Here is a 25,680-nt window from a genome sequence, read left to right on the forward strand (position 1 = left end):
GTGAGGACCCTGTGCCGTGTGAGAGCCCTGTGCCGTGTGAGGACCCTGTGCCGTGTGAGGACCCTGTGCCGTGTGAGGACCCTGTGCCGTGTGAGGGCCTTGCGCTTCAGGCCTCCTGTTTTCTACAAACACCCAGCCAGGTGTTGAACTGCTGGTTCCACTTCTTCCCAGTTGGGAAAGGTTGGGCTCGCAGGGGCCGGGCAACTCCCCAGGGCGCTACTGCTAGGCAGGCGGATTCAAATGCCGGTGTTCTGCTCAGACAGCATCACCCTTCCTGTGAGCCATAGCAAAAAGACACTTTGGCCAGTTCATGGCTGTCACTGGTCACAGCAGGAGCCCTGGTCACTGAAAAACATGGGTGGTCCAATCATGTGACAGCCAAGGCAGCAAGTCAGAGACTTTGAGCTTTAGAAATCGCCTGGGCAGGGGCGGAGAACAAGGCATAGAGGGCAAGGTTAGGGGTGGGAGTGGCTGTCCAGGAAGGCGGCCAGGTCCATGGGTTTGGCTCATTTCTACTCACAGCACTTGCCCAGTGTCCCTGGCATGCCTGAGCTAGATAGTCCATCTCCCTGGAAGCACAGAGCCTTCAGGGAGAGACGAGGACTCCCAGTGCTCAGATACGAGGCATGTCATGTGGACACTAGGTAAGAGGGGCAGACTATCGTAGGAGGGCCCAGAAGGGGAGAGTTGATTCCATTGAGGGAATCAAGAGAGTCTGCGTGAAGGAGGTGGGTGTGGAGTTAAGCCAAAAAGACAGAATGAGCTATCGTTGAGCTAAGCAAGTGTCCAAAGGCATTGTGGGTGGAAAGTATTTCCATAAAGGTATTCTGCCGCAGTGGAGGTATTTACCAAGTTGATTCAGGACAAGAGAAATGATGGATGACCTAAGTCTCCCCTGCAGTGGGTGTCAGCCTCTTGCTGATGGCATGGGGTGGGGGCAGGGAGTCTCAGTGGTGGTCTTACCCACTGGGCCAAGTCAGACTGCTGGTCCCATGGTTGGCTGAGTGTGCCTATGCCCCAGGTGTCAGGGAGGGTCTAGAGTCCTAGGAAGTACAATCTCTGTTCATCCATTACCCCACTTCCTGGCACCTGCACCCTCTTCTACAGACACTGGGCAGGTTCCCATGGGCCCTAGACATGCACCTGGAGATGTATGGCTTCCTTCCCACTCTGCCTCCACAGCTCACCCAGCATGAGGAGTTACAAGTGCGCACAGGGCCTGCCCTATCTACTGGGGGCCCCCAGATATGGATACGTAGTACATGGGGCTGGGACCAAGCTTTCCTCTAGGGCAAGGAGCACCTAAGCCCCTGTGCCTACCTAGGCTCCCCTCCTCTCCTGAGCAGGGCATACCCTTGAAACCCAGGTAACCACCTTTTGCCATCATCCTGCTAACATCTTGGAAGCAGCAGTTTGGTTAAATCCAATAAACAGATAATCAAAAAGCCATTTCTCCCTTGCTCACAAGAGCATTATACAAATAGGGTTTGGAGTGGTGGTAACTTCCCTGTTTAATTCAAGTCGGCCTAACATGCGTTTGCATTTTTCCAATCACAATTTAATTGACAGGGAAGTGTTGGCCAGAGGTGCCCTCCTGGAGGGGAAGCAGCTGGGCTCTGGTTTTAGTGTGGCACTGCGCCACCTTGTGGCCAAGACTGGAAAAGCCCCTGTGACAGCCACTGCACCTGCCGCCCGCCCCAGTCCCCTTCAGGCTGAACATTCTTGGACTCTAGGGCTGGATGGGAGAGAGAAAGCTCTTTGACTCCTGCACCTTCATCTTCCATGCACCTGTAGCCTCACCCCCACCCTGTGTGCCTGGCCTCCAGCCTTCTCCCAGCCTTACCCCTGCTCCATCCCCAGGTTGGTCCGGGAGGTGACGGGGGTGAACGTGAACATGCGTGTGGGAATTCACAGCGGGCGAGTACACTGCGGTGTCCTTGGTCTCAGGAAGTGGCAGTTCGACGTCTGGTCTAACGACGTCACGCTAGCCAACCACATGGAGGCTGGTGGCAAGGCAGGGTGAGTGAAGGCTGTGGGTGGCTTGGGGCACTCAAGCCCACCCAGGGTGACCATCCTGCAGAGGTGAGGCCGGGTGGAGTGGGGTGGGCAGGAATGGTAGCAAGCCCCTAAAGGGGGTGGTGCTGGGGTGAGCACAGTAAAAGTAGAAATTCGTCTATTTGCTGAATCACCTGTGCCACCGTTGGCTAGTGGTGGGAGCATCGTCAACCTTCCCTGAGCCTTGACCCTAACGATGGTGGCTGGTGAGGTGTGGTAGGCAGAGTTCCAGGGGAGGGAGGAAGCAAGGATGGTTTCTGGGATGGCCAGACCATAAAGGAGGCAGTACTGGGAGGGGTGAGGAAGGCGGGGTGAGGAGAGCCCGCTGCTAGGCAGAAGGAACACAGCGAGGCAAGGCACAGGTGTGGGAAACACTGCATTTCCAAGGAATGGGAGAAGAGCAGATGGCCTTTTAGGGATGGCTAGGAGAAACAGCGCCTGTGTTCAGAAGGCAGGAGTGCCAGGCTCGGGAATTTGGATTCTGTTTTGTCTCGAGCAGGAGCCGTTGCTGGCTTCTGAGCAGAAGTGAGAGGTTTGTAAAGTTTGTAAGATAGGAGGCCATATTATCCCAGGCAGGCTAATGTAACGGTCTGTGCCAGGATGTTCAGTGTGAGATGATGTGGTTGCAGTGGGCATGAGAGCTGTCTTGATAGTAAATCTGGGTACCATGCCAGCTTGGGGTTAGGACTTGAGCAGAGCATGGGGCCCTAGGGTTTGAATCATGGTGAATCCACAAATTGCAGTTTGGTTTATTGTGGGAGCGGACATTCTTATTTTGCATTTTCTGCCCTCTCCACCCTGATCCCTGCCCCTCTGTAGACGCATCCACATCACCAAGGCTACACTCAACTACCTGAATGGGGACTACGAGGTGGAGCCGGGCTGTGGGGGCGAGCGCAACGCCTACCTCAAGGAGCACAGTATTGAGACCTTCCTCATCCTGCGCTGCACCCAGAAGCGGGTTCGTGGACTGTGGGGCGGGGGGCTGACGGGCTTCCTTCCAGGGAGGAACATTTTGATGGCCTGCTGCTTCCTTCTCTTTCCTTGAGTAAAGTCATTCAATTTCTTAGGCAGCTGTGGTTCCTGCATCTTAAAAAGGACCCCAACAGTTAGGCCTTGCAAAAAAAGCATGGTAAAGAGGGAAGCTTTTCATATTGCTTCTGTGCAAAAATGCAACAGGCCTCACATCAGTTAGGAACAAGACATCAGAAGTCCACAAGCTGGAAATCAGCATCAAGGGAGTCTGTGGATACCATACGCGTTATCTCCATCTCTCTCCTTTTCATTCGCTTTTCCTTGGGTGGACACTCGTCCTTGTCTCTCCCTCTCTGATCCATGTTTCAGGTCCATCTCCGGATGTGCCTGTGTGTCTTTGTTTCCTGAACCTGTTTTCCCCTTTGCCTTTCTAGTCTCTCTTCTTCCCCCTTTGTCTCAGCCCACACTTGGCGAAATAAAAAGCTAAATTATTAGCAGACTTCAGTGTCTATTTTTAGTAGTGTCATGTTCCATGTTCTTAATTTTTAAAGCGAATGAAGAGAACATTTTATATTTCTGCCTAAACTAAAATGCCTTTTACTTATGAGTATTTCTGTTGAATTTATCTGTCAGTCAGTGCCCTTTGGTAGAGAAAAGCTTCCCCATTTCTCTTCCTAAGAAGTGAAACAAAAGACAAAATTAAGCTGTGAGAAGAGTACAGAGAAAGTCTTGGACAACAGCAAAGGCAATTTGTTTTTTTGAGACGGAGTTTCGCTCTTGTTACCCAGGCTGGAGTGCAATGGTGCGATCTCGGCTCACCGCAACCTCTGCCTCCTGGGTTCAGGCAATTCTCCTGCCTCAGCCTCCCGAGTAGCTGGGATTACAGGCGTGCGCCACCATGCCCAGCTAATTTTTTGTATTTTTAGAAGAGACGGGGTTTCACCATGTTGACCAGGATGTTCTTGATCTCTTGACCTCGTGATCCACCCGCCCCGGCCTCCCAAAGTGCTGGGATTACAGGCGTGAGCCACCGCATCTGGCCAGCAAAGGCGATTTTTAAAGGGAGGCAGGTGCCTGTGCTGAGACGGATATCAGAGGGACACCTTATCCTACCGTGCAGCACCCCAGGGGACAGATCCTAGCTGCCTGGCCCTTCACAGGAGCTGTGTCAGGCCCTCCACAGATGCCAGGAAGGACAGGGGATTTGGGGCACTGTGGGGACAGCTCCTCATGGCTTCCTTGACCCATTGGTAAGCATTGGCCAGTTCCTTGGCCACAGTTACCAATGACCTGGGTGTTCTGGGCCCTTATTCCACATCTCCCCTCTTGGTGCCTGGGTCACAAGGTCCCCCACAGCTTCCTGCCCTAGACCCTGAGTTCTCTGGCTCTTGGTTATTCTTGCTGGACAAGCAGTCTGAAAAAGATGAGATGGAGACAGACAGTGACAGGCACCCCCACCAGCAGTGTCAGGTGAAGCAGGCTGTGTCCCCCGACACACACGTTATCTGACGAGGGAGTAGAGGGAAGGGTTGCCTCAGGTCTCCAGCTCTCTTGCCCCCATTTAGATGGACAGATAGGCAGACAGACGAGATCCTGGGGACTATGTTGGCCTGTAGATAGCTGACTGAGACTCTGTTTGTGTATTTATACAATGCCTGTCAGCTCTTGAATCTCATAACTTCACTGACCCAAACCTCTTTAGAAGTGGCCTCCTGGGCACCAGGGCGTGTCCCAGTGTCCTCTGTGCTAGAGCATATTTTGGAGAAGTTGAGCAGAGGTTGCAATCACAGGTCTCCTCTTCCTCTGGCACCCGCTTCAGATCAGGCCATACCTACCCTTGAGGCTGTAGCTAGAAGCCCTACCCTGCCCTGAGCCCTGCCTTGCCTATGAGCAAAGCCCAGTGTGACGCCACAGCCTGCCAGGGACCAAATTGGGAGACTCAAGCATGAGCTGGCATGGCTACCTAGGAGACCTAAGCTCAGCCTTCGCTGGTCGCCCTGCCCCGCAGAGTAGCGGGAGGAAGCACAGTGCAGGCAGCTGGGTGCGTCAGCTCAGGCCTTTGGGAACCTAGGCCATCCAGAGGAGAGAAGGGCACCTGGGTTAGAATCTTACAGTCAAACTTACAGGGAGAACTCCTTGCAAATGGCAGATGTTCCCAAGCGCTTTACTTTCTCACAAGACAAACTCTCGTCATCTTTTGCAACTCCCACCTGGGCCAACCAGGGCTGGCGTTAGGAAGTTTGGAGGGATCCATGATGCCTGCCTGGGGAGTTCCAGGATCTGGGCAGAGCTCTGGGCTCCAGGGCTATGCAGAGAGGAGAGGGCAGCTGTCTTAGCCCCTTAGCTGGCCAGGTACCACGTTCTGGGGAGGATGAGGAACTCCCCACTTGGACTTGTTTGGTGACCCTGCCCACAGGCTGACCTGTCTGTGTTGGTCTCCCAGAAAGAAGAGAAGGCCATGATCGCCAAGATGAACCGCCAGAGAACCAACTCCATCGGGCACAACCCACCCCACTGGGGGGCCGAGCGCCCCTTCTACAACCACCTGGGTGGTAACCAGGTGTCCAAGGAGATGAAGCGGATGGTGAGTGGCTGGTGGGGCAGTCGGTAGTCAACACTCTCCAAGGCTAGGGCCTTCTGTGGGTGCGAGGCTGCATCAGGTGCCTCATGTTGCCCAAGGGAATCTGGGGAGCCAGAGAAGGAAATGGAAGTGAGGTTTGCCCCAACTTTGGACTAGAGTCAGGGCACCTACCTCTGGCCTCAAGCTCTCCCCAGCACCCCGTAGCATGCCTTGTTAGGCTTTGGAACAGAGAGGCAACACCGCATCCTCCCTCCCTTTTGGCAGAGCTTGCAGCACAGCCTGGAAGCAGGCATGTCTGGCTAGACTCGGCCAGCCACAGCCTCCAGCTGTCTCTTGGCACTGTCTGGTGAGGCCCTGAGGAGTTGGGTGGGCACCACATACCCTCTTCCAGCACTTCCTGCATTTTCCAGGCAAGTGAAATCACATCTTCTGGCTCAGTTGCTCAGAAACTATCCTAGTGCTTTCTGGGAAGTGCCAGGGGGGTGGTCCCCTTTGCCGTCTGTGCTGAGAAACACCCCCGACGAATGCCAGCCTTCCAGTGGGGACATGAGGACTGAGCAAGTTGGGAGGCCATGGTCAGGTGTCAGCTCCACCCCCTGCACACACCGGGACAGGTTAATCAGGATGCACCGCCTGGGCTCTGGCAGCAATGACAGGAAGATGCTTCCTGGTGGGAAGAGGAGGAAAGAGGACAAGAAGCCATGTTACTGCAGTGGTGTTTTCTCTCCTTCTGTCTGAGAGCTTGGCTTCTGCCCCTCGTGTGTTCTGCTCAGCTCAGGGACACACTGAGAAAGGGCCGAATGATGGTGTGTGTGTGTGTGTGTCTGTGTGCGTGTGGTGTGTTTGTGTGTGTGTGTGTCTGTGTGTGTGGTGTGTGTGTGTGTGTGTGTCTGTGTGGCCACTTAGTGAAGAAGGAGGGGCATGTTGCACAAAGAGCTCCAAGTCTGGGCTCTATGGAGCAAACTGGGCTGAGGTTACAGCAGAAGGGATCAGAGATGGACTCCACAGAAATCCAGCCGAGTCAGCAGACAAGAGCCAGGAGAGCCTGGAGGAGGAGACAGGCTGGGGACCTGGCTGCTCTGCTCCTTGTTAGCCAATGAGTAGCAGATGATACAAGTTTAAGGGAAATGTACAGCAGGAAAGGTGATTTAAGCCAAGACCCCCATTTAATATTCTGACAGTAGAGACACTGCTGGAGCGGGGGGCGTGGGTTACCAGAGAGCAGATGGGAGCTACCTGGCCTTTCCCAGGACTCCCAACATGACTGTCCACAGACCTGGTCAGTGCCACCAAGGGCTCCAGCCACCACCCTCCCTCCCCCAAGCAAAGAGCAGGTGGTGACCCTCCCCATCATCACCCCAGCCCTTTGATAGTCTCCTGCAGGCTCTGTACCCACATGGTCAGGGCAGTCAAGAGTTTGAGACCAGCCTGGGCAGCACAGCGAGACCCTGTCTCCACAAACAATAAAAAGGAGAAGGGAAAACTAGGTGGGCATAGTGGCATGCTCCTTCTGTGCTAGCCGCTTGGGAGGCTGAGGCAGGAGGATCACTTGAGCCCAGGAGGTTGAGGCTGCAATGAGCCATGATCACGCCACTGCCCTCCAGCCTAGGGGACAGAGCGAGACCCTGTCTCACAAATAAAAATAAGGGGTAAAGGGGGAAGGATGGAGAGCAGGGACAGCAAAGAGGGGCAGGAGAGCTGAGAGAGAGGAGGCATTGAGGAGGCAGAGGGGAAGCTGAGGAGTAGGGGAGGTAGATGAGGAAGAGGGGAAGGCAGAGAGGTGGTGGGGAGAACAGGAAGCAGCCAGCAGGGAGGCAGGGCCTGGTGGTGAGAGATTCTCTTTGTTTAGAATCCTTGAAAAGTTATTATTTGGTGATATTTGATATAAGCCGTATCTTTAGTTATCTTGGAGTCTTAAAGGAGTTAGTTTGGACTATAAGCACCGGGTTGGCAGATGTATTACTCATTAGGACAGGAACTTCGGAAGAATTCACAGTCAGGGCTGTCATGCAGAAGGGACAGTCTCTGGAGAAAAAGACTGCCAGGAAGTCTCCTCCAAGGTGTTTATCGCTTTGCCCAGCAGGGAGGGGAAGGAGTGCAGAAGAACAGGGCTGTTGGAACAGAGGCTCCCGTCCTGGCTGGGCCGGGTATCCCCTGAGGGGACTGCCATCAACTCCAGTGTGGCCAATGGGAATCTCTAGGCTGGGGATGGAGACAGGCTCCATAGCTGCTGCGAGGGCCACTGGGCTTTTGGTGCTATGTGTGCCTGGAATCTCGGAGAGAGATCCGCAGAAGGCGAGGTTTCACCCCCACCTGCCCACGCTGGGATGAGTTTTATGAGAAACAGGCCACTGAAGGTGGGATGGGGGCGGGGAGCACGCAGTAGTGACTGAGAGCAGTTAGAAGGTTTGAACTTGGAGTCGGCAATGCCTTTTAAATCTTTTTCCAGCTTTTACTGAGCTTTTAAAACAGTGAGTGAGCTTTTAAAACGGTGGAGGCTTAGGCACTAGTGTCATAAGTCTTTAAAGTTATTTATTAATAAAAAGGTTGCCAGTGGGAAGACATGTGGGCTTGAGCTCCTCTCAGCAAACCTAGGAATGGATGGCACGGGGGCCTGGGTGTTGGAGGAGGGGGTGCAGGAGGACTGGGAGAGGCCAGGTAGCTGCTGTCCTGGAACTGTTAAGAGTAAGCAGGTGACGGGATCTGAGCCCAGTCTGCTCCATTGTTCTTAATGCCCTGCCCCCGCCATGTGAACCAGTGTGTTTTCTGTACTGTTACCAATTCACCATGCCCACCTGGCTCTGAACTCTCCACACCAACATGGCAAGCAGTGTGCTTAGGATGGTCCTGGCCCCCCACTGAGCTCAGGAAGGAAAAAATGGGTCCCCAGCACCAGCCTCCACAGAGGACCAAGGGGAGCATCAGGAAAGGTCAGAACAGGCTTATTCACATTTTGGTCTATTTTTGAATTATAGAGACCACCATACTTGTAATATAACTCAGTTGTTCTCGGTTCCATAGTAAAATGTTTGCTGGCTCCTGGGATGGAACTGAGAGGGCCAGTCCCACGCAGGGGGTCTTCCGCAGAGAGGTCGCCTGTCCATCTCTCTGCTGCATAGCCATGCCTGTGCTCCAAGGGATCCTGGGAGCATCAGGCACAGGCCTGCCCCATCCCCGCCCCAAAGGAGCACTCACTTGAGTGACATCCACTCCTCCAGCCCAGGGCTGGGATGGCGATGTGGGACCACTTTGCAGCCTGGAGGGCCTGGCTGTTCTCAGAGAACAAGACCGGTGCAGCTTGCCTGGGCAGACAACTGCCAGGCCGTCCAGGGCTCTGCTGGCAGTCCAGGAGGAGCTCAGAGCCCATAATCAGTCACTTGGAGGTGACCCCAGAGCCGCTGAGGCTCCCAGGACCCCTCAGCTGGGGGTAGAGCCTCTGTGCTGCGAGGACCTCGCATCTGTTTCAGTGCCTGGTGGCCCTGGCTCATGGAGAGAAATGTAAATCCCTCTTTTTGAATTTTCATAACATGTTTTTAGAGGAATGAAGAGCGGTGTGTTCTTTGGATTTCGGGCTCACCCAGTGTTTGCCAAACTCTGTTTGCCCAGCAGGGTGCTCCACGCTGCCAGGGAAGGGGCATCCTCTGTCCTTGTCCTGGCATCCCAAGGCTGATCTAAACAGCATGTCCTGAGGCTGCTTGTCACCTCCTGCACCACCTCTGAGATTCCACCCCTCCCCACGGTGGGGAAGCCTTCATTCTGCCGTCTCTGGTGTGACCTCAACACTCATCTCTCCCTTTGCAGAACTCATAAAGAGCTCTTTGAGTTTGACAGCCAGCAAGGGCCCTTCCCACTCTCACCTCTGATAGAACAGTAGTCAAACCCGTGGCAGGTGGGTCCTTACCCTCTGAGTCCCCAACCACCCCTGACCTTACAAGAATGGAGTGATTCTCAGATACCAAACAGCTGTTGCAGGTAACTAGAGTGCAAAATGTGCGAACTCCTCGAGATTTTGTGTGTGCTCAGTGTGATGTACATGAGGAGGTGGGTACGCATGAGTGTGTACATGTGACAGAGATTGCACATCCCAGCAATTCCTGATTTCCATCTGAGTAAGAGGCAGGACTGAGAGGGGACCCTCTGAGGCCAGGGTGCAGGAAGACGGTGAGGAGAGCTTTGGGAAAGGAGTCCAGCGTGGGGACAGGGAGAGCTTAGGCACATGGATTGTGTCTGTGGATGAAGCGAAGTATTGGGCAGCCCCAGTGTCTAGCACATCACCTGTCTCTTAGGGACAACCCAGCTGTGTTATCCAAGTGAAGGAAGGAAGGAAGGAGCTGCTGAGTGTCAGTCCTCTCTATGTCCACGGCCTTTGAGAGACTGTAAAGAGGAGAGGAGCTGTAGCCTCGTAAAAGCCCTTAAGCTTTCAGTTCTCTCCTTTCTCATTCTCTTCTTTTTCTCTCTCTATCCTTCTCTTTTAGGGCTTTGAAGACCCCAAGGACAAGTGAGTAATATGCCCTTCCTTATTCCTGCTCCCTGGTTCTGGGGGGTAGCTCATAATCCACCTTATCACTCGGTTTCCCCAGTCCCCATGGAAAATGACCCCTCTTGCAGTCTTAGCTGAGAGTGAATGGAGCCCACCCTAGCCGCCAGGTGGTCAGCAGCAGCCCCAGACAGGCCAGGGCAGCCCAGCAGGACTGGGCCTTAGCATTGCCCATTTTATCTTCGTGACACGCACATGCACCTGTGCGCACACACGGCTCCTTCAGGAAAGTGCAGACCTTACCCACTGGTCAGCAGCGCCTGGCATCCAGTGCCCCGAGGCAATGCCCTCTTCTCCCTCCTTCACTTCTGGTTCTCAGGACTGTCAGAAATTCCACTCCGGGACTGGGCTCCACCCTGAGAAACAGGGTGTTGAAGGTCAGCACTCAAGTCTATGAAACCTGCTTCTCAAGCGTGCCCTGAGCCAGGTGAAAGAAACCAGGTGGGCCACAGTCCCCGTGGCAGAAAATGGCAGAAACTCTCACTGCCAATCTCTGCCTTCTTTTCAGGAAGATAGCAGAGCTAGAGGGTGAAGAGCAGAGCCGGTTAGCTGTTAAGTCCAATTAAACCATCAATGGTAGGTCCCATTGTTATGCTAACATAGTATGTTAACAGAGTCAGAAAAGCCTATTGCCAACAAGGCCCTTCAGCCTGAAGGTCCAGGTCCCAGACTTGGGCAATTTTCTGTTCATCTGTGCAGTTGTTAAGAGCACAGCTTAGACTTCTGGTCTCAGTCTAAGCTCCTGCTGCCCTGATTGAGCTGGTGGTTGATGGCTGCTAGCCCTCTCTGAGAGTCTGGGTGAGTGGAACAGCCTCTGCCGGTGCCCCTGTGGTCAGCCTGTCTCATGCCTGTGCCTCCTGCTCCCCAGGAATGCCCAGGAGAGTGCAAACCCTGAGGATGAAGTGGATGAGTTTCTGGGCCGCGCCATTGATGCCAGGAGCATTGATAGGCTTCGGTCTGAGCATGTCCGCAAGTTCCTCTTGACCTTCAGGGAGCCTGACTTAGAGAAGAAGGTACAGCACCCTTGGTGGGAAGGAGACCCCTACGCCAAAGCAGGACCAGGAGGAGGAGGGCAAGGAAACAGGACAGCTCCCTCCTGCCCCCAGCACTGCCTGTGGAAGGGGTGGCCTCACTTTCCCCAGCTCTGATGCGTCGCTGCTACCTAGGGAGATGAGGGTGCTAGGGAGACTTCCGTGGCTGGAAGGGATAAATCTTAACCTCTCTGTGCCTTAATTTCCTTATCTGGAAAATGGGGACAGTTAACATTCGCACTTCATAGGGTCATAGTGAGGATGAAATGAGGTTTTTTTTTCCTGTTTTGTTTTGCTTTTTTCTTTTGAGATCGAGTTTCGCTCTGTCGGCCTGGCTGGAGTGCGGTGTGCAGGGGCTTTATCTTGCTCACTGCAACCTCCTCCCACCAGGTTCAGTGATTCTCCTACCTCAGCTTCCCATGTAGCTGGGATTATAGGCACCTGCCACCACTCCCAGCTAATTTTTGTATTTTTAGTAGAAACAAGGTTTCACCATGTTGGCCAGGCTGGTCTTGAACTCCTGACCTCAGGTGATCCACATGAGCCACTGTGCCCGGCCGAGTTTGTGTGTATAAAACAATATCTGCCGCACAGGTGTTCAGTGCACGTTAGTTGCTATTTGCATTAATGCTGTTATCATTGTCAATGGACAGCCCAACTGCTTTGTCACACTGGGACCTCAAGGCGTTACAGCTGGCAGGGGTAGTCAGGATCTCTCCGTTGCATCTCATTGTGAATGAAAAAGCTAACACCCAGAGTAGTTGGGGGATCTGCTTTTGGTCACCCAGTGAAGTGGTGACAGAGCTGGAGCCAGACCCTGGTCCAGTCAGTTCTCTTTGCACTGTGTGGCAGTGTCTCCCCAGAGTTTAGTTAAAATGGACTTGTGGCATGCTTGTTAGCATTAAACCAGGCAAACAGACTGAATTAGCAGGGTGAAGCTGTGGAAAGGGACCAGCAGCGGAAAGGGACCAACAGCATATGGACCTCACTTGGGTGTTACTCTGGGTGACTGTGCCAGCCCAACCTCCATCAGTGTGGCTGGTTGGTATCCTGGGAGGAGCTGGGTCTGGGAGCCTCAGATGTGACGGGACAAGTCTTGCAAGCTCTCTGGGGCCCAGTTTGCTCATCTCTGAAGGAGAAATGACAGCAGTTCTATGCTAACTTCCCGGGTTGTTGTGGGGATGCCAGATGATGCCTGTAGACACCTGGCATGTTTCCTAGTGCGTAGATGGCATGCAGTCGTGTACAGCCATGATCATTATGGATTACCCTGAAGATGGCCCGTCTGCAGAAGGTTTCTGTTCTCTCTCAACTGCCCTCCCCACAGGCACCACGTTTTGGTGATCTGGACTGGTTTCCTGGGGTCTAAGTCTGGCTCTGCTTCTCAGGTCTTTCCTATTGTGGGAGTGGGCTGCACAGGTGACCAGTCCTGAGAGGCTGCCCTCAGTGTGTGGGATTGACAGGGCTGCAGTGGACCGGGCCACGTGCCTTGGCCCCTCTCACCCTGCCTGTCTCCTCTCAGTACTCCAAGCAGGTGGACGACCGATTTGGTGCCTATGTGGCATGTGCCTCGCTCGTCTTCCTCTTCATCTGCTTTGTCCAGATCACCATCGTGCCCCAGTGAGTATCCCCATCCTTCTTGGGCTCCTTCCTCTGGCCACAGGGGATTCCAGGGGTGGGAGGGGGGTGGTCATTTAGGAGAACAGAGCAGGGAGTCTGGCCTGCTCTTGCTCAGGCAGGGACAGAAGTGTGCCTTCAGTGGGATATGAAGCCAGGGGTCTGACCTCTCTGGGTGGGAAGGTGATGTGCTCATTCCAGGGTGGGTGACCAGGTGCTGCTCAGCTGCATGAGAGATGCCTCTTTTTTATTTTTTTTGGAGACAGAGTCTCACTCTGTTGCCCAGGCTGGAGTGCAGTGGCATGATCTTGGTCACTGCAACTTCTGCCTCCTGAGTTCAAGCAATTCTCCTGCCTCAGCCTCCTGAGTAGCTGGGACTAAGTCATCCGCCGCCACGCCTAGCTAATTTTTTATATTTTAGTAGAGATGGAGTTACACCATGTTGCCCAGGCTGGTCTGAAACTCCTGAGCTCAGGGAATCTGCCCACATCCACCTCCCAAAGTGCTAGGATTATAGGCGTGAGCCACTGAGGCTGGTCGAGAAATCCCTTTTTATCACTTAATTGTCTTGTCCCGTTAGCCCACCCTGCCACTAACAATTGAGTCACCCCAAGTATTCCCTGGAATGCTTTCTGTGTGACCTTTGGTTCTTGAAAAAGAAAAATCTTCAAAAGATGTAGGTTTTCTACTACTTGGATATTTCTAAGAATCGATTTCAGGTTCTGAAAGTATTTCACAAAGAGGTGTTTCTGAACTCTTTTGTTGCCGAAAAGGCCTGTGGCTTCTGTGGGGAGTATTTTGAACTATGTAGTGGACTTTTGGAAATGAGGTGTTTGTAAAATTGTCATTCGCATTAGAGTCTCGCCTGGAAGAGAAACATCATTGCCTTATATATGTACACCCATGCACACACAACTATACACACAGACATACACACACACACACACACACACACACGTCTATGTAGAAATACATACTTTTACTTTTTATTATGTAATTCCTCAAATGCACAGAAAAGTAAAGTATTAATCTAATCAGTACCCATCCCCTAGATAGAACAACTGTTAATATTTTGCATTGTTTCATCTGTTTTTATTCTGATTTTTAAAAGTATATTCAGACACAGACATTTTGCTCCTAAAAACCTCAATATACACCTATTTTAGGACGTTTTTCTCCTTAACCACAATACTTCATACCAAAAAAATTAAAAGCAATTCCCTGTATCTATATTCAAATTTCCCAAACTGCCCCCAAAATGTCTTCTGCTTCTAGTTTATTTGTAGCCAGATCTACTCAAAATCCACTGCTTGCATTTGGTTGTATCTTCTAAGCCTCGCTTAATCTAAAGGGTCCCCGAAGCCAGTACGTTCTGTTTTTCATGTTGAAATCATGGATTTGAGAAGTTAACAAGTAGTTGAGAGGGATTCTGTGCAGCCTGCATCCAGTTTCCCTGAGTGTTGACAACTTCTGTAACTGGAGCATAATGATCAAAACCGGGCAATTAACACTGAAACGATACTGTTAATTCATCTACTGACCTTATTCTAATCCATCATTTCCCCCTCACTGTCCAGTGTGTGTCCCAGGAGCCAGTGCAGGATCCCACGCTGCATGTCGTTGATTCACGTCCTCTGTCCCATCCCCCTGTGGTAGTTCTTCAGCCTTTGCTTGTCTTTCCTGACCTTGGCACTTTTGAGGGGTGCTGGCCAATTCATTTGTAGTTTCAATTTGGGTGTGTCTGATGTTTTCTCATGATTAGATTGGGGGCCTGCATTTTGACAGGGCTCCCACTGAAGTGGTGATGTCTCCTCCTCCGCGTACCATAGCCAGAGGTACCTGATGTCCACATGGGTTTTATTTTTATTGACATTATTAAAAGAATGAGAAGATCTCCCTTATATTTGTATCTGCCGTCGCTCTGTTGGATGCCACAGGTGCGAACCAGGCACTGGCAGCCAGCTCCACCCTGGTTGACCCCTGCACTGCGGCTGTGTCGAGCTGGGGTTCTTGTTGGCACCAAAAAAACCATCTTTCTGTGGTGATGTGGAGCCACAAGTATCAAGAAGCAACCTGGAGGCTGGGCGCGGTGGCTCATGCTTGTAATCCCAGCACTTTGGGAGGCCGAGGCAGGCCAATCACTTGAGAGCAGGAGTTTGAGAACAGCCTGGCCAACACAGCGAAACCTTGTCTCTACTAAAAATGCAAAAATCAGCGGGGCATGGTGGCGTACACTTGTAATTCCAGCTACTCAGGAGGCTGAGGTGGGAGAACCACTTGAACCTGGGAGGTGGAGATTGCTGTGAGCCGAGATCACACAGCTGCACTCCAGCCCGGGCAACAGAGCGAGACTCTGTCTCAAAAAAAAAAAGACAAAGAAGCAACCTGGGTTTTTGCTCCCATTGCAACTGACAGTCCCTGTAGCTTGAGTGCACAGTCCTGCCTCTGCTGCTTTTCCTTCTCTGCAGCACGGCTTGGAGGCTGGGTCATCCCAGCTACCTGCCCTGCCTGCAGCGGCTCTGTTCCCACTTCTGGCCACAGCTCCTATTGGCAGAGGCCATTATCTAGCTGCCTCCTCTGTAGGAAAGCCTTAAAAGCACTTTTAAGATCTTTCTTTTCCTCTGAAGAGAATTCGTTTCCCTTGTTCCATTTGTTGAAGGCAGCTAAATGCCGCTTCTGTGGCGACCTGGAACAAACATTCTGTTGGAGTCCTCCCTGGAGGTATTCACCTGTCTCTCACACTCCCCACTGGCTTTTAACCCCGTAACAATACCTGGCATCGCCAGGCCACCTGGCGGTATGGTGGGGTGTTGTCCCCAGGCCAGCCCCTGCATCAGGAGGGCCAATGGGAACTTCTGGATGGAAAGTCACTTGCAGCTCTTTTGTCTGAGGGTGGCCCTGGAGGTCACCTGTGATCTGCATCTGAAAGGAGGGGCAGAGGGAAATCCTAGCAGTTTTCTTGTTGAACTGTCTGGGAACAGATGAGCAGACACTGCAGGACTTGTTGTGGGACCTGGCCGTGGAAAGGGGACGGGGTTTAGAGGTGCTGTCCTTCTGAAGACACAGTCACCCCTGCTTCTCAGAGTGGCTGGCTGGGCTGCCGACAAAGGCATTTTTAGAAATAAGGTAACTGGTCCAATCGGTTTTCAGCCATCACAGTTGTGGAGCTGTGAGCGATGACTTGGAGGGAACAACTGGGTGGTTCTTCCAAGCTAAAGAAGCACGTCATCGAGTAGCTAAGAATTACGCAAAATACCTATCAGGTGTCACATGGTTCTCCATTCAGCTCCCTGTGAGCTGCTGTCCCCACCAGAAGGGGAGGGAGCCATACTGTTATGGGGAGGGCTCCAGAATCTATCTGCAAGGCCCTGTAGGCCCTTGTCAGGGAGTCAGTGCAAAAGGCTGGGCAGTGGATTAGGGGAGATGGAGCAACTTCAGGTTTCCTCTCTGGATTTTGGAGCCCAGGTCCTCTGAAGCTGTGAGGACAGGCATGGGGGACCAGTGGCTTGCTTGCCAGGCAGACCCCCCAGAAGCTGCAGCCCTGCCACCTGAGCCTGGCTTCTCCCTCCTCTCTCCCTCCAGCTCCATATTCATGCTCAGCTTCTACCTGACCTGTTTCCTGCTGCTGACCTTGGTGGTGTTTGTGTCTGTGATCTACTCCTGCATAAAGGTGAGTGTAGCTGACACCTGGGGTGCAGCCACCTTCTTCCCGCTTGTGTCAGCCCTGATAGGGGCCCTACCCAGGGGCCCAAAATGTGAAGGGACCCAAGTACTGTGCTTGGCATGGGGTGGGAGAGTGCCTGATGCTGGCCACACCTCTCCATTGGCTTTGGCAGCAAGCTCGCCTGGAGGCAAGGAGATGGTCAGTGGGAGCCTGTTCTTCACTGGCTGCTTTAGACTTGCCCTTCGCAAATCTTTGCAACCAGAAGATGCTGTGGCTGCTGCTCCTGTTCACGTTGTGCAGAAGGCAGGAGGGCACCTAGCACCAGGCCTGGCACAGAGCAGTGCCCAGTGAACATTTGCTGAGAGAATGAGCATGGAGGAGGTCTCTCTCGACACCCGCTTTGGTGCTCCCATGTGCTCTGGAATTTTCCGTGGAGGAGACCTCAGAGATTATGGATTTCAAGCATCTCTGAACATAGATGAGAAGTGTAGCCCCAGAGTGATTCAGCGTTTCCGACTGGGCCACACAGCCAGCAGGTGTTGGCAGCGTGAGTCCTGGAACAGAAATGTGGCTCCTGTTCTGAGTTTTTCTCCCATATCTCTTAGGTGCACTGTGTTCCCTGTCCAGGCTGTGTCCCTCGATGCAACCTGGCCCCGGGTTATACTGGTCTGTGGTAGAAAACACTCAGGTTCCTGTTCGCCCTGCCCATCAGGCCTTTCCCTCGGTTTCCTCACCAATGATTTCAGAATTTCCTGACGCGTCAGCCTGGCACCGAAGAAGCACTCATCCCCGGGGCAGATCTGTGCCTCTCCCGCATCTGCTGAGCCTCTCAGCTCCTCCCTGATACTCACTGGGAGCCAAGCCCTTGGAGTGGACAGTGGGGCCCCTTGAAAGCTGAAGCCTTGCCATAACTCCCTCTAATGCAGTGAGCACCATGTCTTCTGTCAGAACTGGAAGGGATCTTAGGAATATCTGGTGTGGTTCACCTCCCCTGGCAGGCACAGTGGTGGACGCCAAGGGGGGGCAAGGTCAGCCAGAGCCATTGGGCATGTCTGTGAGAAGCACAGCACGCCAAGTCGCGTGTTTCGCTGGTTTGTCATCTTGTGGCATCCGATAGGCTTCATCATAGGGCTTAATGCTGGTTCCCTGCCTCTCCACTGACCCTCCTTCCTCAAGGCCACAGCCTCCCTCCTGCCCCATGTTCAGCCACTCCTTCCTTTTGTGATTCAATAACATGCCGCTGCAGTTATACGGCACATTTTGTTTGATTCATCTGTTGATGGACGCTCGGGTTGTTACCACTTTGTGGGCTACTGAGAAAATACGGTGTCCTTTCACTGGGATGAAGAAGTAGAACTGTCCGCTCTGGATAAAGCAGGCTGGGGGGGCCTTGACAACAGCAAGACCAAAAAGCTGCCTCCTTCTCTCCTGGCCTGATTAGCCGTCTTCTCAGGGTTTATCTACTTTCTGGAACACACAGCCCAATTCGAAAAGTCATTTGCAATACGAACTTCTTTCCATTGAATTCTTCTTTGCCCTTCGATGTTGTGGGTTAAACGGCTTGCATGTGAAGACATGTAAGGGGGTTGTTCCTGGCTCTGTCTCCCATCCTGTGCATGGCAGGGGTGTCAGCCTGTCACTGAGCACTTGTGGCACACTGACTGGCAGGGGTTGACCGGCTGAAGTTCATTTTCTTACCTTCGCAGGTGCTCACACGAAGCTGACTGCCCTGCAGTGTTTAGGGTCCGTCAAAACATTTGTGGTTTTACCAGAACTCAAACCTTTCCTCTCATTTTCCCAGTCTCAGAAGTCATGGGGAGGGGCACTGTGGTGAGATGCAGCAATTCCTAAATTACCCCCAAGCCAGGCCATGTCAGTCCCTTTCTCTATTTCATGTACTTTTCCGTTTTCCCAGAGCAGCATGGACTGACTTCCTTAAACTGTCCATATTTCCACCTTTTTGAAGGGAGAAATAAGAGGAAGTATCGACTGAGTGAGTCGCCTTCTCTGGCTGTCAGGGAGCAGTTTTTCCTGGTCCTTTCTGGTTTTTCCCTTCTTACTAAGTGCTCTGGTGGCCTTTTTATCTCAGGTCTGTTCAGTCTTTGCTCAACACAGTTCAGTCCAGTTCACACACTCCCCTGGATTTCTCAGCGAAGTTAACTTGGTGCCTTGATCTTCATCGTGTCCTCAAGTCCTGGTTCCACTCCTAAGTCTCAGCTGCCTTGCTGAGCCCCACTGCCCCTCAGATGCCCTGCCTTAGGGACCATTCCCCTGAATGCTTCCTTCTGGAGATGCCCTCTAAAGAGGGCAAGTCTGCACATCTGCAGACATCACATCCTTCCCTTGACATCTGTGCTGACCTGGGCCGCAGAACTGCTTTTCTTACAGAAAACCATGTTAAAGCCTTGCTCACCATGGCACATCGTCCACAATTCTGGGAATCTCAGGTTGAAAGGGGCCCATGCAGTGAGAGGGCCCAGCCATGCACCTGAGGCTGGAATTCCCTGTGAGGGGTGGGCCAGCCTGTGCTCGATCACCTCCAGGGATGGGGAGCTCATTCACGGCTCCTGAGTGCAGCCCCTTCCTCTTTGGCCAGCTCTGAATGCTCCATTAGGCTCCCTTGGAGCTCCTGCCTCATCATCCAGTGAAGCAGCCCTGGTCTATACCTGACAGTGCTGGGACTTTTGCCGCCACCACCCAAATGGTGACTCTTCTTTCCCCACCATCTGATCCAGGTCCACAGCCTTCACTGTGGCTCATGAGTGCAACCTTGTTCAGAAGGCTAAACTCTCCTTCCCAGCAGTTTGGGACTTAGGTTACAGATAGGCCCTGTGTGTGCACGCGTGCATGTGTGTGTGCTTGTGTGTGTATAAATCTCTCTTACCCCTAGCCTGATGGCTCGCTCTTGGACTACATCATCTTGATCCCCTATACCTGATGGTCTGAGCGCCAGCGCCTGGGATCCCTGACCAGAGCCTCCTGTGGGCCCTATTTGCTCTGCAGTCACCAGCAGAGCCTCTTCTCCTCTCCCTGCAGCCTGCCTGTAGCTAAGCCCACCTTGCTGGTTCTCCTTTCTACCATTCCAACTCGACTCCTGGTCCACAGTTTCTAGAATAGAGTCTAACTACAGCCGGTACCCCTCCCCTCCTCGGTGTCTTCTATCCTGTGAGGATTTTAGGATTCCTTTCTACCTGCGTGCTCAGGGCCATATTCATCTCGTCATTCACATCTCATCATACACGTCTTTCATTTAAGAGATGGAGAGGTCTTCATTCCAGTGGGCATATTGTAGGCTACCCCTGTGTTTTCCAAGTCAGGACAGTCCAGGGTCCACATTGAAGCTGTGCTACTTTGAGCTGTGTTTCCTGAGCCTCAAAAGTGGCTTTTATTGAACCTACTTTGCAGATGAGGAAACTGAGGCTCATAGAGGTTAGACAGCTTTTTCTAGATCCTGGAGTTAGGAAGTGGTTATAGCTAGGATTTAAACCCAAGCAGTTCTTACTCAGAGGTCATGAGCATTCCCCTCCAGGACACTGCCTCTGCTAGTATGTCCAGTTGACTCCTGAAAGGCCAAGTGATGAGACCACTGGTGTGGACCCCTTTTGCCTGCCGGGTTTGACTTCTGTGGCTTTCTTATCTTCTTTTCTTTTTCTGAAGTAGGAGCTCTGCTTCTTTTATTAGCTCCTTGTCAAAGAGGCTGTATTCTTACATTTTTTTTGCCATCCGACTTCATCCCCTCCTTTTATCTTTGCAATACCGTGGCCCCACATCACAGGCAGGAGCCTAGGGAGGTCACTGATGTGCCTGGAGATGCTCAAAGAAGCCAGGATCAAAACTGCTCCTTACCCTAATCATGGTTTATTAACTATGTTCCCACACCTGTTTTTCATGTTGAATTGATTTGAATTTATCAGAGTGGGAATGTACTGGTTCTGAACTTATTTTTGTTTAACATCAGTTCTTTGGGCTCGGATTGTGAGCAGGCATTAAGTGATTGGTTGGTGCAGACAGTGATCCTGCTGGAAAATGCTCTCCACGATCTGACTGCAGTTGTGGTGTAACCCTGGGAAGAGACTCTGCCCCTGGCAAAGAGTTTTAAGAGCCACATTGGGGTTAGTAAAATCTGGATTTAGGGTTGACATGCAGGATGAATGCTGTGATTAGAGACAAGACACTCTGTAAACTGATATCAAGACAGGATGTCAGATCTTCTGGAGACTTCAAAAAAGCAGCAGTTCCTGAGTTCCTACGGAGGTTTTCAAGTCAAGAGAAAGTCTTTTTAAAGGGTGTAGATGGAAGTTGACTTGTAGCAAGCAAGCCAGTACACACTCAGTCATTCATTAGATGCTAGAGCCACATCTAATATTGATTTTTTTTTAAGCCTGCAGTTCTTCTCCTGGCCTCTGGATGGTCCTGGAGGGCACCTGGTCCCGTATTTGCTAGGAAGCTAGTGTGCATACTCTATTCTCCAACCACCTTTTAATAAGAAAGTTTTAGCATGTATTAATAACCTTTGCCTCTATCATTCATTACCTTGGTGGTTGCAAAATGATTAAGGAAGCCTCTCCATCAGTGGATGGGAGTGATCAGAACTGAACAGTTTAAACAACATCGAGCATATAGGAGTTGGGGTGGGGGCAGGGGAAGGGGATGGAGATAGAATGACAGCATTTTAAGTAACCAAAGAGTTGAAACCATCTGTCATACCATTTCAGAGTAAGATCCTCATGCTGGTGCCAAAACACTTTCCCCGGCTGTGAAACCAAAAAATTCCTTTAAATGGGAAATAAGGACTTTCATTCTCATTGGCAACATAGCTCTTTAAAATGCAAATAGCTAACTTTTCTGTTGCATTTAACAGCTTACAGAGCACTTTCAAATGCTTCACTTTACTAAGTCTTGATAGCCACTCTGGGAGAGGCTATTCCCAATTTCCCAAGAAGGAGACTGAAGCTCAGCGTAGAGTAATGTCCCAGAATCACATAGCCAATAAGAGGCTGAGCGAGATTTTTTTAAATACAAGCTTCATTGAAATATAATTTGCATACCATAAAATTCACCTTTATAAAAGTGAATGAACTTATACTAGTTTTTAGTATATTCACAAAGCTGTTCAACTGTTGACGCTAATTCTAGAACGTTGTTGTCATCCCCAAAAGTAACCCCTAGACCCATCACCAGTCACTCCTCCTTCCCTGATCACCACAGCCCCCGGCAACCACTCAGCTACTTGGAATCTCACATAAAGGGAATCTCACATGGCCTTTTGAGATTGGTTTCATGCACTTAGCATATTAGTTTCAAGGTTCTTCCTGTTGTAGCATGTAACAGCACTTTACTCTCTTTATGCCTGAAAAACATTCCGGTGTATGGCCATATCACATTTTGTTTATTCATTCATCAATTGTTGGACAATTAAATTGTTTCCACTTTGAGGCTATTAGGAAGAATACGGCTGTGAACATGGGTGTACAAGTATCTGTACAAGTCCCCGTTTCCAGTTCTTTGGGCGTATACCCACAAGTGGAATTACCAGATCACGTGATAATTGTATGCTTTATTTTTTGAGGAGCTGCCCTACTGTTTTCTACAGTGATTGCTTCATTTTACATTCCCACCAGCAATGCACAAGGATTCCAGTTTCTCTACATCCTCACCAATACTTTTGAAACTTTCCTAATGGTGTTATTTGAAGGACAAAAACTATTAACTTTGATAAAGTCCAATTTATTTTTTCTTTTTTGATTGGTGCTTTTGGTGTCACTTCTCGGAAACCGTTGCCTAATCCAAAATCACAGACATCTACTGGCATGGCTTCCAGTAAGAGTTCTGTGGTTGGGCTTTTACGTTTAGGTTTTCTGGTCCAGTTTGAGTTAATTTTTGTACAGGGTGCAGTAAGGACCCAACTTCCTTCTTTTGCATGTGGATATCTGTGTATTCCAGCACCATTTCTTGAAAAGACTGTTCTTTCACCATTTTCTTGGAACGCTTGTCAAAATCAATGGGACATAAATGGAAGGGTTTATTTCTGGACCCTCAATCTATTTGATTTATTTCTGTGTCTATTAAGCAGGATTTTAATAGAAGCTTATGCTCTCCAGATCACACTTACCTTTCCTTCTACCACATAAGAGGGTTTGGTCAGAGGGTCTCTTTTATTATCCCAGCGTTTGTTCAGAACAAGTGCCACAGGCTTGATGGTATAGGATCATACCTGGAAGGCTCTCCTGCTGGGGAGATGGAGTCCCAGGACTTCACCTTTCAGCCTGTAGCCTACATGAGACCACCAGGCCTCTGCCATGGCAGCAGCCCTTCCTGTGATCTATCCATCCTTGTGGTCCCCTCTTTCCCTCTGCTGATAGGAAATGGCCTTGTTTGAAGGGTGGAGGAAGATTCTGGGGTCAGAAAGATACACAGGCTCCCTACGCACACAGCCAGCCCCAAGCCCAAGACCTGGGGGTGAGCAGGGACCTGACTTTTTGTCAAGAACTCTGAAGGGTCTAAGGTGTAATTTTTCCCTACTTAGAAAGTAATGAGTTTGTTTGTCACTGTTTCGCAGAGGCTGGCAGAAGACACAGGACTCCTGGGTCAGAGACAAAAACTTTATTACTCACGTCACAGTCAGCAGCATGAGCGTCAGTGTATTTGTGTTTGAAGTCCCTTTGACACTGAAGTCCCATGTGATGGGCCCTCATGGATGCTGTACATGTAGTGAGTTTGGTTGTAGCTGAGGAACACTGGACCAAGGGCCCGGCACTTTTTTGAGCTGGCAGCAAAGAGGGTAGCACACAAGCCAGTTCCCCTCCCTGCTGGGAGTGAGTAGTCACATGGTGGTCATGCTATGGCCTGGGCCTGTGACTGACTTCGCTGTCAGTGTGGCCAACTGCAGATGCTCTCAGTATCAGGATGGAGAAGCCTTGTGGTCTGTCATGCTCAGCAAGAATTTGCAGGGATATTCACAGCCCACAACTGGGGTAGAGACCTTTGCCTGCTTCACTTACCACAAAAGCTGGGGGTGCCCAAGGGTGCCAAGCGTCCTACAAATAGGAGACTTCAGAGAAGGGATATGGCTTGCTCAGGAACATGCAGGAAAAGCCAAGCCAAGCTCCTGGTCCAGTGCTTTTCCCACCACCCTGTCTGCCCTTGGGGGTTTTATGGACCACCTAGCATGGCTTCAGCAGATAGGCCTCAGCAGGAAGGGTTGGGGCGGATAGGGGTGGGGCAGCCTGGATCCACTGCCTTGCTTCCCTGCCCATCAGATTCTTTTTTCAGCCTAGGTTGTGAGGCAGATGAGGGGGACATCATTTAACAAGGCCAGCTGCGTCAGATTTGGTAGCAGAAATGGAACTTAGGAGCCCAATCATTTAATTACCAAAGCTGCAGGGGGTTTTTGAGTAGACATGGTTTGTCTAGTGGAAGAATACAGAGGAGAGGGTGAGGGAAATGGCAGGTCCGTGGAGCTTTGCGCTAAGGACAGAGCTCACTCAGTGCTCAGTGCCACACCCACCTCTCTCCTGCTTCTGGCTGCTCAGTCCTTCTTCCGGAGCCCAGAAACCTAGTCCTCTCCAAATCCTTAAACCAACTGCCCACTCCCTCCCAGAAGCCTTCTCACCCCTCCTGGGAATGTTCTGAGCCCTCCATGACTCCTCAGCTGCCACCCACTGCCCCTCCCTGATGGCACACAGCGGTCAGTGTGCTTTTTTTATTGGTTTCTCTGTTGGGTCAAGATACCATCTTTCTTCTCATCCTGCCTCTGTCACCTGTGTTCCCCATGTAGTCCTGCTCCTGGTCAGCTGCAGAATCTGCCCTGCCGTTGACCCAGAAGCAGTGGTGCAGCGGTTCAAGGGCTGCCAGGAAGGCCCAGGGGCTGTGCCGGGGAGGGACGCAGGTGGGTCCACTGCTCTCCTGGGATCATTTGTGGAGTCTTCACTGAATACTATTCCGTCTCTCTCTTCCTCTCTCTCCACCACCCCCAACCCCAGCTCTTCCCCTCCCCGCTGCAGACTCTCTCCAGGAAGATCGTGCGGTCCAAGATGAACAGCACCCTGGTTGGGGTGTTCACCATCACTCTGGTGTTCCTGGCGGCTTTTGTCAACATGGTGGGTGACGGCACGACCTCCCAGCACCTCCACAGCCCCACTGGGTCAAACCCAGTGGAGACGTACCTGATAGGCAGGGCTAGGAGTGACTTTCCTTTGGAAATTCCTATTTGTGTCACACCAGGGTCTTGGATTAGCTTTGACTCAATGTGCCTCATGCAAGTTCTTTTTTTTTTTTTTTTTTCCTTTTTCATTTTTGAGACCATTTCACTCTGTCACCCAGGCTGGAGTGCAGTGGTGCCATCACAGCTCATGCAGCCTTTACCTCCCAGGCTCAAGAAATCCTCCTGCCTCAGCCTCCCAAGTAGCTAGAATACAGGTGTGTACCACCACACCCAGCTAATTTTTCTATTTTCTTTTTTTTTTTTTAAGAGATGGGGTTTCCCCATGTTTCTAGGCTGGTTGCCAGGCTGGTTTCAAACTCCTGGGCTCAAGTGATCTGCTGGCCTCAGCCTCTCAAAGGGCTGGGATTATGGGCATGAGCTAACATGCTTGGCTACTCTCCCATGAAGTGAAGTTCTTAGCTCTTCATTGTCAAGACTGGTGGGGCCAGGAACAGTTCCGGGAATGTCCCTGAGGCATGTTTAAGAGCCCCTCCTCAGGAGGGCATGCTGGCCACACCCCCTCCAGCCAGGGCAGCTGGGCCAACCTTGCCCGTTCCTCAGCCTCTTTCAGGTTTTGTCCCTGTCTGTCATGCTGCACCTGAGGCAGAGGATGGGTGGAGAACCTCTGGCCTGATGGGCTGGGCTGCCCTGCCTGGCCCTCCAGCAGCTGACCCTCCCCTCACTGCCCTCCTCCCTGCCCCCAGTTCACGTGCAACTCCAAGGACCTGCTGGGCTGCTTGGCACAGGAGCACAACATCAGCACAAGCCAGGTCAACGCATGCCACGTGGTAGAGTCGGCCGTCAACTATAGCCTGGGCGACGAGCGGGGCTTCTGCGACAGCCCCTGGCCCAACTGCAACTTCCCCGAGGTACTGGGCACGCAGGGGCTGGAAGGGAGCGGTGGAGAATCCTTGCCCTCCCCCACTGTCCCCTCAGATGCTCAGGACAGTCTGAAGGACAGGGTCTCGCCAGCCCACTGTCTTCTAGAGACCCGCTTACCTCAATATCTCTCATTCC

The 25,680-nt window shown here is 51.7% G+C and overlaps 1 protein-coding gene across 3 annotated transcripts in view; it reads left to right on the top strand.

Moving 5' to 3' along the window:
* ADCY5 (adenylate cyclase 5) overlaps positions 1 to 25,680 on the top strand; it is a 163,770-nt gene that overhangs the window by 119,327 nt on the left and 18,763 nt on the right. For 2 of the 3 annotated variants that reach the window (XM_035274004.3, XM_035274006.3), the window contains exons 6-14: positions 1,861 to 2,019; positions 2,875 to 3,016; positions 5,474 to 5,614; positions 10,087 to 10,109; positions 11,017 to 11,161; positions 12,702 to 12,799; positions 16,379 to 16,466; positions 24,443 to 24,559; positions 25,368 to 25,532. In XM_035274004.3, coding sequence (XP_035129895.1) covers positions 1,861 to 2,019; positions 2,875 to 3,016; positions 5,474 to 5,614; positions 10,087 to 10,109; positions 11,017 to 11,161; positions 12,702 to 12,799; positions 16,379 to 16,466; positions 24,443 to 24,559; positions 25,368 to 25,532 — 1,078 coding nt within the window. The remainder of the gene's footprint in view (positions 1 to 1,860; positions 2,020 to 2,874; positions 3,017 to 5,473; positions 5,615 to 10,086; positions 10,110 to 11,016; positions 11,162 to 12,701; positions 12,800 to 16,378; positions 16,467 to 24,442; positions 24,560 to 25,367; positions 25,533 to 25,680) is intronic. The other variant, XM_035274005.3, reaches the window with a different exon arrangement.

Source organism: Callithrix jacchus, chromosome 15 (genome assembly GCF_049354715.1).
Source record: "Callithrix jacchus isolate 240 chromosome 15, calJac240_pri, whole genome shotgun sequence".
NCBI classification, from domain to species: domain Eukaryota; kingdom Metazoa; phylum Chordata; class Mammalia; order Primates; family Cebidae; genus Callithrix; species Callithrix jacchus.